Raw genomic sequence first — 16,584 nt, forward strand, 5'->3', positions numbered from 1 at the left:
GAGGTCGCCTGAGTGACTCAATCCGCTAAAGGACTCAGATCATGATCTTAAGGCTTGTGAGTTTGGCCCAGGTTGGATTCTGCCCTGCTGGCACAGAGCCTGCTTGGGGTTTTCTGTCTCCGTCTCTCTCTGCCCCTCACCCTCTCTCTCTCAAAATAAATAAATAAACAAAAAAAAAAAAGTTACACTAACTTGTGACTCTACAGGGTGTTATTTAGGGACCATACTAGTGAGAAAAGGCCGGTGTTAGTTCAAGTCCCTGCGAAACTACTGGCTATACAAAATGGCTGCCAAGTGGCACCAACATGGAGTCCTTGAGCTAAACGGTCTATAATACCTCTATATAATCTATAATATATCCGTGTACTATCCCACTAGTCCCGAAAAGGAGAAAATGATACAATTGAGAAACTAGGGAAAAAATAATCACACATTACTTAAACTTTAAAGCCACTGAGAAAATGGATTTCTAGGTGTATTATTCCACTCCATTACAAATACGTGATATCATCAGTTTCCTACAACCTTAAATAAAAATGAGATAGGTTAACATTGGTGGTGGGATAATACTTCATTCATTACACATCCATGCGAACACGTTAAAAACCATTATGTTTTAGTAACTAAAATATATTAAGTTCACAAATAGACTAAGTAATGCATTCCAAATCCACTCTATAACCCTTCTTCAAAATACAGAATACAGGCATTCAAAAAGCATTGGTCTCCTGATATAATGATGTGGAAATAGTACTTTCCATAATTTTCAGGCCTGAGGTCCTTCTTAAAAAATGTCTATCTAAAAATCATATGCCGTTTGGGGGAAGCATTTGCTATCCTTTCTGACATCTGCGAGGATTGATCCATTTCAACCACATCAACTGACATTCTCTACATCGAATTTTAGCTGTTATGAAGATACGCCAGTATTTTACAAGACTGCCATGTCTTTTTTCTTAAAGACAAGTTGGTAAAATAAAAAAATACTTATCATATTCAGGAAAGGTTTTACTTTGAATAAATGGAGAAGATTGATGTTCTGAACACCTATCTCATTATAAGCATAAATAGCATCTCCATTTAGATTTTCTTCATATTGTACATCAGACTGTCCTCCATCTTCCATGAAAATTTAGGTATGCAGGAGTCCCACCTAATGAAGGACATCTCATATCTTTGATGCATCAACAATCAGCCACATATTTTCACACACCCACTAGGAATGAATTCTGCAATTTGAGAGTAGAAATACAATAATACTTGCTAATCAAATATCTCAGGGTCGATGTAAGAAAAAAAAACACATTGAAATTAATTATACCTATGCAAAAATCCATCCACTTAAGCTTTTGAAGCATATTAGCATATATATTATCTAAGTGTTTAGCTTTGTATTTTTACTTATAATGAGTATTTTGATGTAATGTCTAAATAGGTTGACTGACATAATGCTTGCCACTGGATTTGTCACCTGTATTGACATTTGATATTCAATTAAATATTTTCCTAAATATTTATATCTTTCAAGTCGCTTTCCTCTATGCACTCTGGTGTTTCCTAAAATGTACGTTAAAATGAAGGTCTTTGCTCATTCATTACATTTTCAGGGATTGAATCTGGTGTGCATTTGGATTCCGGTTAAAGGCACTGCAACTTTCTCTACATGTTACGGTTTCTAAACTGTTAAGATAGCTATGATGTTGAACAAATTGTGAGTTTCGGCTACAGGATTGCCACATTCTTTACTTTTGTAATGTTTCTCCTCAGTATAAGGTCTGTGATGCTCAGTAGGGTTGAGCCTAAAAGTCTTACCAGATTCTTTACATTGGTAAATTTTTCCTCCAGTATTAATTCTGTGATGTTGAATGAGGCTTGACCTCTGATTAAAGGGCTTGCCAAATTCTTTATATTTGCAAACTCCTCTCCAGTATAACTTCTCTGTTCAGGAGTCAGGGTTTAGCATTGCTTAAAGGTTGGGCTACATTCTTGACATTTGTATGGTTCCTCTCCAATAGAATTCTCTGATGTGGAGTAAGGGCTGAGAAGTCCTTAATAGTTTTCTCATTCTTTCAATTTGTAAGGTTTGCTCCAGTGTGAATTCTGTGATAATGAGTAAAGGTTAACCAGAGATTAAATGTTTTGCCACATTCTTTACTTTGGTAAGGTTTCTTTTAAGTGTGTATTCTGTGATGTTGAATAAGATGTGAATACTGGATAAAAGTGTGGCCACATTCTTCACATTTGTAAGGTTTCTCTCCAGTATGAATTCTGTGATGTCGAGTAAGGTTTGAATGCCTGTTAAAGGCCTGGCCACATACTTTACATTTGTAAGGTTTCTCTCCAGTATGGACTCTGTGATGTCGAGTAAGGTATGAGTGCCTGTTAAAGGCCTGGCCACATTCTTTACATTGGAAAGGTTTCTCTCCTGTATGAATTCTGTGATGCTGAGTAAGGTTTGAGTGTCTGTTAAAGGCCTGGCCACATTCTTTACATTGGAAAGGTTTCTCTCTAGTATGGATTCTGTGATGTTGATTAAGATGTGAGTGCTGGTTAAAGGCCTGGCCACATTCTTTACATTTGAAAGGTTTCTCTCCAGTATGAATCCTGTGATGTCGAGTCAGGTTGGAGTGCTGGTTAAAGGACTGGCCACATTCTTTACATTGGTAAGGTTTCTCTCCAGTATGGATTCTGTGATGTTGGGTAAGGTATGAGTGATGGTTAAAAGCTTGGCCACATTCATTACATTGGTAAGGTTTCTCTCCCGTATGAATTCTGTGATGTTGAGTAAGGTTGGAGTGCTGGATAAAGGCTTGGCCACATTCTTTACATTGGTAAGGTTTCTCTCCAGTATGAGTTCTGTAATGGTGAGTAAGGGTTGTGTGCTGCCTAAAGGCCTTGCCACATTCTTTACATATGTAAGGTTTCTCTCCAGTGTGAGTTCTGTAATGTTTACTAAGGATTGAGTGCCATTTAAAGGTCTTGCCACATTCTTTACATTGGTAAGGTTTCTCACCTGTATGAACTCTGTAATGACCAACAAGGGTTGCATGCTGGGTAAAGGCCATCCCACATTCTTGACATTTGTACGGTTTTTCTCCAGTATGGATTCTGTGATGTTCAGTAAGATGTGAGTGCCTGGTAAAGAGTTTTCCACATTCATTACATTTGTAAAGATTCTCTCCAGTATGAATTCTGTGATGTTGAGTAAGGCTTGAGTGGTGGATAAAGACCTTGCCACATTCATTACAAATGTAACTTTTCTCTCCAGCACCGATTGTCTTATGTATATACAGTCTTGATGACTGACTATACATGTTCCCAGGTTTATTACGTCTGTATGAGTTTTTTCCCACATGCATTCTCTGATGATCAATAACATTGGAGGTCTGGTTAAGAGCTTTGTCACATTCATTATATTTATAAGGATTCTCTCCCATGTGCATACTCTTATGTATAATAAGGTTGGAGCCTTGATAAAAGACTTCCCATTTATTACACTCAAAATGGTTCTCTGGAAAATGAGTAATCAGATGTTTATTAACATTTGACCCCTGGATAAATATCTTCTCAGATTCACTGTATTGAGCAATTATGTTTTCATTGAAAATGCTCTGGTAGTTTTGCAGGGTTGACTCCTCGGTGAAGGAACTCTCAAACTGATACCACATAGCGCTTTTTTCTTCATTTTTAAATCCCTGATTTTCAGAAATATTGGACTGAAAGGTCAATGCAAACCTATTTTCAAAATGGTTCAAATAATTATTTTCAGCCTGGACTAGGTAATTTTCTAGATTTTCCAAATTTGGATTCTGCATATACGTATCTTTGATCATTGGATTTGAACCATTGCTTACAGAAACACAAGGCTTTGCAGAAGTAGTTGACTTAAAAAGGGATGTCGTCCAGAATGTTTTATATCCTTCACCGTCTGGGGCGGTGAGATTCTCATAATGGGCAGTTATCTCTGTTTGGATACGTCCTTCATATCTCGGATGCTCTGCACTCTCTCCATCATTGTCCCAGTCTATCATTAAGTGTAAATTCTCAAGGGCACTCTGTTTATATCTACCCAGTGACACATTCTGAAAACAAGATTCTATGCACGGCTTTGGCAGCAAGCTCTGGGTGTCATTTGAAGATACGGCTGAAAGAGATCAAATAACAGAAAAATAAAATCATTTTTATCCAACTACAGTCAGATAAATACACTGACCAGTTCTAACATGCAAAATTAAAATCGATCGGAGAACTTCAGCAAGACGTTTGAGAAGCAATCATCAGGACCTCATTCTGCCGGCACACAGAAATTTGCATATAACGTGCTGACCACGTAGCCTAAGAGATCATTCTGGAGTACCGTCACCTGTAGTACACGTCGCTTTTCTATATGGCAAAAAGTCAGAAGTACCGTTTGAGAACAAAATTAGCAGAAGGAAGGAAATCTAAACATCAACCACAAATGAACAAAACAGGATATAGCAAAAAGTGGACAGTGTCAACAAGAAAAGGAGCTGGTGTTCAGAAAAGATCAACAAACATGACAGACCTGTAACTAAATCAGGGAAGAAGGACAGAGAAGACCAAGTACAATCAGAAGCGAAAGCAGACACATTAAAACTGATATGACAGAGGGGCGCCTGGGTGGCTCGGTCGGTTAAGCGTCTGACTTCGGCTCAGGTCATGATGTTGCGGTCCGTGAGTTCGAGCCCCGCGTCGGGCTCTGTGCTGACAGCTCAGAGCCTGGAGCCTGTTTCAGATTCTGTGTCTCTCTCTCTCTGACCCTCCCCCGTTCATGCTCTGTCTCTCTCTGTCTCAAAAATAAATAAACGTTAAAAAAAAATTTTGTAATAAAAAAACTGATATGACAGAAACAAAAATAATTACAAGAGGTGACCATGCCTATAAATAGGTATCCAAAAAAAAAAAAAAAAAAAAGAAAGAACCTGTGTATATGGGGTGCCCGAATGACTCAGTTGGTTAAACATCTGAAATGGCTGAGGTCAACATCTCAGGGTTGTGAGACAGAGGCCCACCTGGGGCTGCCTGAGGAGTGTGGAGTCTGCTTAAGATGCTCTCCCTCTATCTCTGCCCCTTCCCTGCTCTCCCACCCCTGTACTTTCTCACTCTAAAAAAAAATTAAATTAAATTAAATTGACTTCTGGGGAGCCTGGGCGGCTCAGCCAGTTTAATGTCTGACTCGGTTTCAGCTCAGGTCATGATCTCACAGTTTGAGGAGTTCCAGCCCCATGTTGGACACCATGTTGACAGTGCGGAGCCTGCTTGAGATTCTCTTGTCTTCCTCCCTCTGCTCTTCCCCAAGTTGCACTCTCTTTCTCTCTCAAAATAAATAAACTTAAAAAAAAACTTACTTGTAAAAAAATAAGTATAAATTTCAAAAGGTGTAACATACCTGACTCCATCATGGAGAAATATATAAAAATAAAATAAAATAAAGTAAGAAATATATATAATTTTTGAGACAGGGACAGAATGCGAGCTGGGGAGGGGCAGAGAGAGAGAGGGAGACACAATATACAAATCAGGCTCCAGGTTCTGAGCTGTCAGCACAGAGCCCAACATGGGGCTCAAACCCACGGACCGTGAGATCATGACCTGAAGTCGGTCGCTTCACTGAGCCACCCAGGCGCCCCTATATATATATATTAAAAAAAAAAATCTCGGGGCGCCTGGGTGGCGCAGTCGGTTAAGCGTCCGACCTCAGCCAGGTCACGATCTCGCGGTCCGGGAGTTCGAGCCCCGCGTCAGGCTCTGGGCTGATGGCTCGGAGCCTGGAGCCTGTTTCCGATTCTGTCTCCCTCTCTCTCTGCCCCTCCCCCGTTCATGCTCTGTCTCTCTCTGTCCCAAAAAAAAATAAACGTTGAAAAAAAAAAATTAAAAAAAAAAAAATCTCAACCTGCCAACAGCTAAGTAGATTAGATTGATAAAGAAATGTTATTTTTCTTTTAAGCTTATTTATTTGTTTTGAGAGGGAAAGGAAAGTGGGGGGGGAGGGGGCAGAGAGGGAGGGAGAATTTCAAGCAGGCCCCAGGTTGTCAACGCAGATCCTGATGCAAGGCTCGAACCCAGGACTGGAGATCATGACCTGAGCTGAAGTCTGATACTTAACCAACTGAGCCACCCACGAGTCCTACTAAAGAAATTTCTACAAACTTTCAACAATGAAAGGTCCTCTGCCAGATGATTCATTTAATGAGAAACAGATGAAACGATGAGAAAGTGCTTCCAATCTCCTCCAACATTTCCAAGAAGTGAAGATAAATTATCAAAACACTCTCAGTGACATGACAATCACCTGGTTATCAAAGCCAAAGGAAGACACTACAAGTACACAAGATTACAAAGTACTACCTGTGAGGAATATTCAATACAAAGTCCACAATAAATTAAAGCAAAATGAATCAAAAGCACACTTCAATATTTTACAACATAATCAAGTGGGAATTCTTCCTGTAACTCAAGGGTGTTTCAACTTACAGAAATCAAGAAATTTAAGACTGCACATTAACCAAGAGAAGATCAAACAGGACATGATGCTCTTAATTGTCGCAGAACAAGAGTGTGTGAGCATATTGGAAAGCGTTTCATGATTTACAACACTCAATAGTAGCAACAGAAGGAAACTACCTCAACCTAATAAAGAACACAAACGTACAAAAGTTGAAATCTAACATATTCAAAGATAAAAGACTGAAAGTTTCTCCTGTGTGATCATTAACAAGGTAAGGAAGCGACTTCACTACTTCCGTTCGACAAAGTACTAGAATATTCTAGTCAGAACAGTTAGGCAAGAAAACATACAAAAAAGGAATCCAATATAAAAAGTAAAACTATCTGTTCACAGATGACATGATCTAAGAAAATCCTCAAGAATCCTTATTTCCTTTTTCTGTTATTTTATTTTTTTGGTCATTCCTTGTATTGTTTATTTATGCTAATTTTCCCTGCTAGGAAACCCATTTTCAAACTTTTTTATGCTATAAATGCTTATGTTAAGAAAAATTTCAGCAGCACCTGGGTTCAGTCAGTTAAGCATCCAACGTCAGCTCAGGGCATGATCTCACAGTTCATGAGTTCAAGTCCCGCTCCATGCTGACAGCTGGGAGCATGAAGCCTGCTTCAGATTCTGTCTGTGTCTCCCTCTCTCTCAATCTATCCCTCCCCAGCTTGCGTGCTCTCTCTCAAAAATGAGCAAACATTAAAATAAAAAAAAGAAAAATTTCAGATAAACAACTTAACACTACAAGGAAGTAGGAAAAGAAAAGAGCTGAGATTTAGTAGAGGAAGGAAATGACAAAGAAAAATTAAAAATAAATAGAGATCAGAATAAGCAAAAACATAAGACTGAAAGTAACACAATTTCCATCAAAATCCCAACGCCATTTTTGGCAGAAGATCAAAGTCTGTCCTAACATTTATATGGATTTTACAGAATGACACATACACAGAGCAATCCTGAAAATACATCGAGATCATGTTGCTGGCAGCACACTTCCTGATTGAAAGCAACTACAAATCCATAGCTATAAAAATAATGAACTACAAACACAAAGAGAAGCATAGAGTAATGGAAACACGTAGGTGAGTCACACGCGTACTTCTCCAGTGTTAACGTGTATGAGAACAAAGTGGCAATCTTGTTAAAATTCATATTCTGCTTTGGATTTGTAGGTGGGTTCCAAGTCTCCACATTTCTTATAAGCTTGAAAGTGATGCCAACCTTTGGCTCAAGAGCCATATTTTTGTTTTTTTTAATTTTTAACATTCATTCATTTTTTGAGAGAGAGAGAGACAGAGCATGAGTGGGGGAGGGGCAGAAAGAGAGACAGAGCCCAATGCAGGGCTTGAACTCATGAACCACGAGATCATGACCTAAGCCAAAGTCGGATGCTTATCGGACTGAGCCACCCAGATGCCCCAAGAGCCACAGTTTTAGGTTCCAAAAATAAACATAAAAAAAGAAGAAATCGTGGATGACTGTGAACTTAAAGACTATTGTAGAAATTACAAGTTTTTTGTTTTTTTTTTTGAGACAGAAAGAGACAGAGTATGAACGGGGGAGGGTCAGAGAGAGGGAGACACAGAATCTGAAACAGGCTCCAGGCTCCGAGCTGTCAGCACAGAGCCCGACGCGGGGCTCGAACTCACAGACCACAAGATCATGACCTGAGCCGAAGTCGGACGCTTAACCGACTGAGCCACCCAGGTGACCCTAGAAATTACAACTTCTAACGTCGAGAACAGAAACAATGGTTCTCGAACATTTCCTACACACTGTACACCATTATAACACTTTTTCATAAACGTACCCATGAATCCACAGTAACCTATGAGAACTGTTCATCTTTCAAAAGACTCTCTTGACAAAACTTCAGTAATAGCAGAACCTGAGTTTTAGCCCAGACTGCCTGCCTGTGAATTCACCTAAGAGAAACACGCAGACCGTTGTACAGACACAACCTTCAAGGAGATTCACAGGTTTCAAAGTGACTGTGGGAATGGAAACACAATTAAACCACAGAACTGATCCACTACAAGAGGTAATTGAGGATAAAACATAAAACACAAAAATTCCAAATTTCAAGAAAGGAATAAAAATGGGGTGCCTGGGTGGTTCAGTTACAGCTCAGGTCACGACCTGACGGTTCGTGAGTTCAAGCCCCCACACTGGGCTCTGTGGTGACGGCTCAGAGCCTGGAGCCTCCTTGGGATTCTGTGACTCCCTCTCTCTTTGCCCCTCCCCCGCTTAAGCCCTGGTGCTTTCTCTCTCAAAAATAAACATTAAAAAAATTTTTAATAAGAAAATAATAAAATAAAATAAACCATTTTTTTTTTAAACTTTTCTAGTGTTTATTTATTTTTGAGACAGAGAGAGACAGAGCATGAACGGGGGAGGGGCAGAGAGAGAGGGAGACACAGAATCGGAAGCAGGCTCCAGGCTCTGAGCCATCAGCCCAGAGCCTGACGCGGGGCTCGAACTCACAGACCGCGAGATCGTGACCTGAGCTGAAGTCAGACGCTTAACCGACTGAGCCACTCAGGCGCCCCAAAATAAACCATGTTTTTAAAAAGAGCATGCTCTAATTTCTAGCTAAAGCAATACGTGACTGAGCACAGTGTTCACAGAAAAGAAGAATTAAATGTCAAATTAGTTTCTTAGTATGAATACAGGAAAACATAATAAATAATAAAAAATAGAATATAAGGAGGGGCGCCTGGGTGGCTCAGTCAGTTGGGCAGCTGACTACAGCTCAGGTCACGATCTCATGGTCCATGAGTTCAAGCCCCGCGTCAGGCTCTGTGCCAACAGCTCAGAGCCTGGAGCCTGCATCTGATTCTGTGTGTCCCTCTCTCTGTCCCTTCCCTGCTTGCTGTCTCTCAATCTCAAAAATAATAAACGTTTTTTTTTTTAATTTTAAATAGAATATAAGGAAAAATATAAAAAATGGAATACAAGTAAAAACATAAAAATGTTGGTAAATCCAAATCCCAGTATCTACATTAGAATATTAATTCTTCTCCTAATCAAATTGTTACAGTAAAGTGTGAATAACTTGGATGATGCCACTTCCAAGAAGCAAAAACACCAGTAACTAAAGAAATCTTTTTTAATGTTTGTGTATTTTGACAGAGAGGGAGAGAGGGTGGGTAGAGACAGAGAATACCAAACAGACTCCATGCTCAGCATAGAGCCCGACGCGGGGCTGGATCTCAGGACTCCGAGATCACAACCTGAGTTGTCAAGAATCAGAGGCTTAACTGAATGAACCACCCTGTCCCCTAAAGAAATCTTTCTTAGTGTTCTTCTCCAATTCAGAAGGAAGAAGTGAAATGTAGCAGTTAAACTATATGGAATTGGATATACTCCCTGAACAATTATTTCCATATTCAAATTAATTTTGAACACGTCATTTTGTGCAAACTGTTCTAAAAATCCCTGAGCAAGTTATATGAGCAACAATTAATATACAGCCGAACAAGGAAAACAGAGATGTTATACAATTAATAGCTAGGTAGATAAGACAGGATTTGCCTGGAGAGATTCTCAAACCAAGATACATGAGATGTAAGAGAAATAACTTCAATACGATGTAGATAAAATTATTCCCATTAGGTATCTCTTAACATTTTTGTTTGCTAGAAAACCATCAATTTTTTAATATATTTTAGAGAAAGAGAGAGCGTGCAAGCAGGGGAGGGGCAGAGAGACAGAGACAGAATCTGAAGCAGGCTCCAGGCTCTGAGCCATCAGCACAGAGCCTGATGTGGGGCTTGAACTCACGAAAAGTGAGATCATGACCTGAGCTGAAGTCGGACACTCAACCAAGGCACCCAGGCGCCCCTAAAATCATCAGGCCTGCTTAGGACTCTTTCTCTCTCTCAAAATAAAATAAACTTAAAAAAAATTAAAGAAATAAAAGAGAATCATTCTTCTGATAGAATGATCTGTGAGTTCTGCTTCCCATGCTTTACAAACGGAGGCTAATAATCAAGTACATGTGGATGTACGATAATTTCACACCCTTTTACGGGAAGAGTTAGCCAATCTTTCCTCAGATATTTGTGAAAATTTCTTTATGCCAATCACATAATTAATATTCTTGACTTCCACGAATGGCCATTTTGAAGACATCCATATTTTGATGCAATTCCAATGTTTCCTACTTAAACGGCAACTGGCAAAACTATTTAAAATTCTGAGTTTCTGTGTCTTACTTTAGCGCAAAGAATGATGCCCTGAACACTTACTTCATGCTGACTTTGTCACTCTTACACATCAACCACAAACAGGATCCCCATGTGGACCCCCCCTTTGTACAGTCAGTATACACGACAGCCTCCTTGATCTTTCATGGAAAAGTAGGTACGAAGGTGCCTGGGTGGATCCGTCAGTTAAGCGTCTGACTTTGGCTCAGGTCATGAGTTCAAGTCCCCCAATGGGTGAGCATAAACCCCACTTCTCTCTGCCCCTCCCTCACTTGTGCCCTCTTTGTCAACCAAAAAAAAAAAAAAAAAAGGGGGCGCCTGGGTGGCGCAGTCGGTTAAGCGTCCGACTTCAGCCAGGTCACGATCTCGCAGTCCGTGAGTTCGAGCCCCGCGTCGGGCTCTGTGCTGACTGCTCAGAGCCTGGAGCCTGTTTCCGATTCTGTGTCTCCCTCTCTCTCTGCCCCTCCCCCGTTCATGCTCTGTCTCTCTCTGTCCCAAAAATAAATAAACGTTGAAAAAAAAATTAAAAAAAAAAAAAAAAGGAAAAAGAAATGAAATGTAGGCATGAGCAATACGTATTCCTCAACATAAAAGAGCCCCTCAACAATCAAATCATTTTGCATGCACAGAAGTAAAACAGGCATAGCGTGAGATGATTTCAGAGTAAAAGCAGGGACACCTGGCTGGCTCAGTGTGTTTAGAGTCCAACTCTTGATCTCCAGCTCAGGTAATGATCTTGGTTTGGGACATGGAGCCCAAGGTATCTCCCCAGGATGTTATTACCTCTTGTTGAAAACTTTTGATCAGGAGTTAACAGCTTTGCCACATTCTTTGCAGTTTAGGGTTTTCCTCCATTATGTGTTCTCTCATGTTCAGAAAGTCTGTAGTTCTGTTTAAAGGCTTTGTCACATCATATTTTACATTTGGCAGCCTTCTCCCCACTACATTCTACTTCGGGTTGGAAGTTTTGAGTAGTACTTTACTGCTTTGCCACATTTTGTAGATGTGTAATATTTCTTCCCATTATAAAATCTGTGCTGTTGGGGAGCTTGGTTGGATCCGATGGTAAAGTGTTTGAATCTTGATTTCAGCTCAGGTCATGATCTCAAGGTCCGGAGATCAAGCCCCACAATGGGCTCCATCTTAAGATGCTCCTTAAGATTCTCTCTCCCCCCACCCGACTTGCACACACGCTCTCTCTTTAAATGAATGAATAAACGAGTAAGTAAAATCTCTGCCATTGAGTGGGTTTTGAAGTTAAAGGCTTTGCCAAAGTGACTACATTTGTAAGTCTTCTCTTTAGTAAGGATACAGTGGTACATAGTAAGATTTGAACTTTCGTAGAAGACTTCCCCACATTTATTATTTTTATGTGGCCTCTTTGCAGACTGAGTTCTCTGATGTTTATTAGGATTTGACCCTTGATTAGCATTTTCCCAGATTCACTGTATGGGTAAGTTATGTCTCCATTATAAATACCTCACTAATTACAGAAGATACAGTCCTCACTAAAGATCTCCCTATGTTCACAACACATGAAAACTTGCTGCAAACTAAGTATTATGTGATAACTATTGAGCAGCGAAATCTGGTTAAAGATGCTACCACATTTACCAAGATTAGAGACTTTGGAACAAGGGATTATGTGTTAGTGGAAGAATACGAAACCCACCGAAGAGAATTTCTCAAATCAATCATATTTAGAATTTTTATCTTCATTTTGAAATGTCTAACATTTCAAAAAAAAAAAAAAGCCTAACATCTCAAAATGTCTCGGTGAATGATTAATCCAATTTTATGTTTGAAATGGTTACTTTCAGTACGGATTGGGTGCCTTTCAGATTTTCCAAATGTCCTTTAAGAGAATGTGTATGTTTAAAAAATGGATTTTGGTTCTTGTGTTCAAAGACATTGCTCTGCAAATATAACAGACTTAAAGTGCAGTTCTCCCAAGTGTTTTACACCCTTGATCTCTTCTGGCAGTAAGGATGTCATTATGGATAACTGTCCCAGCTTGGTTATATCCATCAGAACATCCTTTGTTCCCTTTACCAACCCCCATCATCATCCCTGTCATTAAGTATAAATACTCGGGCAACAGGTTCCATATATTCCCAGCACTCTATAGAAGAATCTTCTTTGCCTGTCTTTGCCAACAAGGCTAAGAGGTTATAGAGAGACACAATGAAACGATACAAAACAGGTTATCTCGCTTACTAAACTCATATGCATGGTCATTAAAATACTGATGTGCAAAATTAACCCCCATCATAGGACATTAGGAGAATGGAGAAATAGGAAGCATCAGGACTTTGATCCTCCATGGAGACAAAATTGACCATATTACCTTTTTTTCAGTGCTCCAGAAGCCAGTCAGGAGAACACAGCACAAGCATTCAAGTATGAATGAAGAAGAACCACACTGAAGGGACAAGGAGAGTTTCTGACAGTTGTGCACAACAGCTGCTCACTCTCCCTGGCACTCTGTGGGCAAGACCGTGAGAAAAGTCTCAACTCTGCTCAGGAAAGAAAGACATAAGTGGGAGCAATAATCTAGCTGCTTTGCAACTGCCCGGGGGACTTGTTTTTTGTCACGCGTGACATAGAGAGAATGAGAGAACCCAATGATACACTGTGGTGGCTGCTGAGTCCCAAGGCGAGCATTTGTCCAGACATTGGAGAGACTAGAGAGCTGAAGAGAGAGGGGAAGGTATCACAGGCTCTAAAGAAGTAACTCCACCTCTGTAAACTGGGAAATTAACAAAAACTCAGACAACACAAATGCCCAGAATACATGTGACAAGCACCAGGATTATTGTGATTTGGGTTCTCCTGTACAAATCAAGTTCAGGAGAATGGGCTCAGAGGCTATTTCTTAAATTCCCAAATGTGAACAAAAGATCACAAGGCATAAAAAGTAGAAAAACTACTCCAATCAGAGGAACAAAATAAATCTCCAAAACTGGCCCTAAATTAAAAGAGAACTATTAATTACCTGACCAAGAATTCAAATAACCATCATGAAGATGCTCGTGGGAGGAGAGAAAACGGGGAACTAAATGATGTCAGGAAGACTATGCATGGCCAAAATGTAAACCACCCAAAGAGATGAAAAGTATAACAATCAATCACCCTAGAAACTGGGAGCTGAAGGGTATAATCACGGAATTTAAAAATACACCACGGGGTCACCAACAGATGTGATCCAGCAGAAGAAAGATCAGATTAACTGAGACCCCTTGTTGTCAATGATCTACTGAGAGGAGCTAAGAAGAAGGTGGAACAGGACAGAGTCTAGGGATTCATGGGACACCACCAAGTGAACCCAGAAATACATTAAGGGAACCTCATAAGGAGAGGAGAGTGAGAGGGGGCAGAGTTTACAGGAAGAACTACAGGCTTCTACTTCCAACATATGTGGCAAGAAGAGACAAATTCAAGAAGCTCAGTGAGTTCTAAGTAGGATAAATGTCAAGACGTGAACCCACTAACACATTATAATTAATCTATCAAAATTCACAGGTGATCAGAGAATTTCAAAACAGTATGACAAAGGAATCTCATACAAGGGAGCTCCTGTAAGATTATTGGTAGGATTCTCAGTAGACCTTAGGGGAAGAATATTATACTATTAGGACAATTCATGTATACAGGATACAACATTCAGTGAACACTAACCAAGGGAAAAAAATCAACAACGTGTGTCACGAAGTATGTGTGCACGGTATTTATACAAATACATACATAATTTTACTGGTAAAGTGCATAAAGTGGATTCATACTTGAGTTAAACTCACATTATCTTAAAATCTAAGTTGAATATTGTCATCCTACCACAAAATACACAGGCAAAAATGAAATCACAACTAAATAGTGTTGTGGAAGAGCCCAACAAAGGAAACACATTATTCACAACTGCAAAACCATAATAAGACAAAATTTACCCCAAAAAAATTCTACATAAAAAATAGTTGAGGGGCGCCTGGGTGGCTTAGTCGGTTGAGTGTCTGACATGATCTCAGGTCATGATCTCGTGGTTCGTGAGTTCAAGCCCCATGTTGGGCTCACTGTTGTCATCAGAGTCTCCTTCAGATCCTCTGTTGCCCCACCCCACGCCTCTCCCCTGCTTGCATGCTCTTTCTCTCTCTCTCAAAATAAAATAAACTTAAAAAAATTTTTTTTAAATAGATGAATTTTTAAAAGGCAACCTTCTATATAACTATAATTTTAAACTATGACTGTGTACCCCTAAGAAAATAGCATTTTCAATTACTGGTAGGACTTCCTCAATGGTAAAATGAAAAACAGTATTCATTAAAAGCAACCATGGAAAGTTCTAATGAAGAATATTATGAATAAGCACTGAAAAGACATTAAAAAATTGTATTATGTTATTAGAATATTCCTCCTCTTACACAGAATGTGAGGCTATAATCCATTCTTTAGAACCAAGCAGACAAAATGAACCTCTTTTATTTGTAAATAATGAAATACCACCAGAGCTGTAAAATATGTTGACAATCACTTTATGAAAAATAAATATTGGGGATTAAATTCAGAAACATTCTGAGGAAAGCAGAAGAGAAACCTATTATTGGTTATTTTTTACTGAAGTAAAATTACATTATAAAAAAAGCTTTTTAAAATATGGCAATTTTACTAATTATCCACCTTACTTCTTATAAGCATATGCCAATGGCCTATCAGAACTTTTGATCTAAAAATTCAGAGATTAACAGAGCGCCTGGGTGGCTCAGTCGGTTGAGTGTCCGACTTCAGCTCAGGTCATGATCTCCTGGTTTGTGGGACTGAGCCCCACATCTGGCTCTTGCTGACGGCTCAGAGCCTGAAGCCTGCTTCAGATTCTGTCTCCCTCTCTCTCAAAAATAAACAAACATCAAGAAAAAAAAAAGGCTTTTTAAATTTAGTGATTAATCTCATATATAACTAATCAGAAAACGAGAACACAAATGACAAAATCACAAGAACTTCTTATCATATAAAATAAAATTATAAAATGATGCAATTATTAAGAAATATGGTGATAATTGAGAGACTTTACGATAGGCTGTGAGTTCTAAGCTCTAAATGTTGGAGCTCCCCTAGGGCATTAATTTCTGTAGGAATTCTGGGATACACATAGATGCATTAAATTATTTCACCATTGGGGCGCCTGGGTGGCGCAGTCGGTTAAGCGTCCGACTTCAGCCAGGTCACGATCTCACGGTCCGTGAGTTCGAGCCCCACGTCGGGCTCTGGGCTGATGGCTCAGAGCCTGGAGCCTGCTTCTGATTCTGTGTCTCCCTCTCTCTCTGCCCCTCCCCCATTCATGCTCTGTCTCTCTGTCTCAAAAATAAATAAACGTTGAAAAAAAAAAAAATAAATAAATTATTTCACCATTGAGGAATGGAATGCAGAGTGAAAATTCCTAATTTTAGTTAACAGAAAGACAAATGAACTTTTGACGTGAAATAAAGGATTAGATTTTCTTATTTTAGGGAGGTGCTTTGTTATCTGATGAAATTACTGAGTCTCAGTTTTGTATGATTAAGATTAAAGCCTCCATAACATTGGAAAGGTTAAACAAGAAAACATGTGATATCTGTCTCCAGCGTTCTCTGAGTTTATGCACCAAACCCCAATATGGCCACCACTACCCTGACACACTTCTCACATGAGGCAAAACAGAACCTAGAAATAGCTTAGAATAGAGTTCGTCAGAAATATGGAAACTTCCCCAGGGCCCTCAAAGCAATGGAGAAGCTCTCAGAATATGCAGGCCCTCACACTCCAAGGGGAGTCTCCTCCTGGCCCTCACTGTGGACATGATGGACCATCACTGGAGCTGAAGGAGAATTC

At 39.6% G+C, this 16,584-nt stretch overlaps 1 protein-coding gene across 1 annotated transcript in view; it reads right to left on the minus strand.

The window, feature by feature from the left end:
- Positions 1-1,302: 1,302 nt before the first annotated feature.
- LOC115502656 (zinc finger protein 708-like) overlaps positions 1,303-16,584 on the minus strand; it is a 75,603-nt gene continuing 60,321 nt past the window's right edge. The window contains exon 6 of the mRNA XM_030298247.1: positions 1,303-4,144. Within this exon, the coding sequence (XP_030154107.1) occupies positions 2,172-4,144 (1,973 nt within the window). The 3' untranslated portion in view covers positions 1,303-2,171. The remainder of the gene's footprint in view (positions 4,145-16,584) is intronic.

This window comes from Lynx canadensis, chromosome E2, assembly GCF_007474595.2.
Source record: "Lynx canadensis isolate LIC74 chromosome E2, mLynCan4.pri.v2, whole genome shotgun sequence".
NCBI lineage: Eukaryota > Metazoa > Chordata > Mammalia > Carnivora > Felidae > Lynx > Lynx canadensis.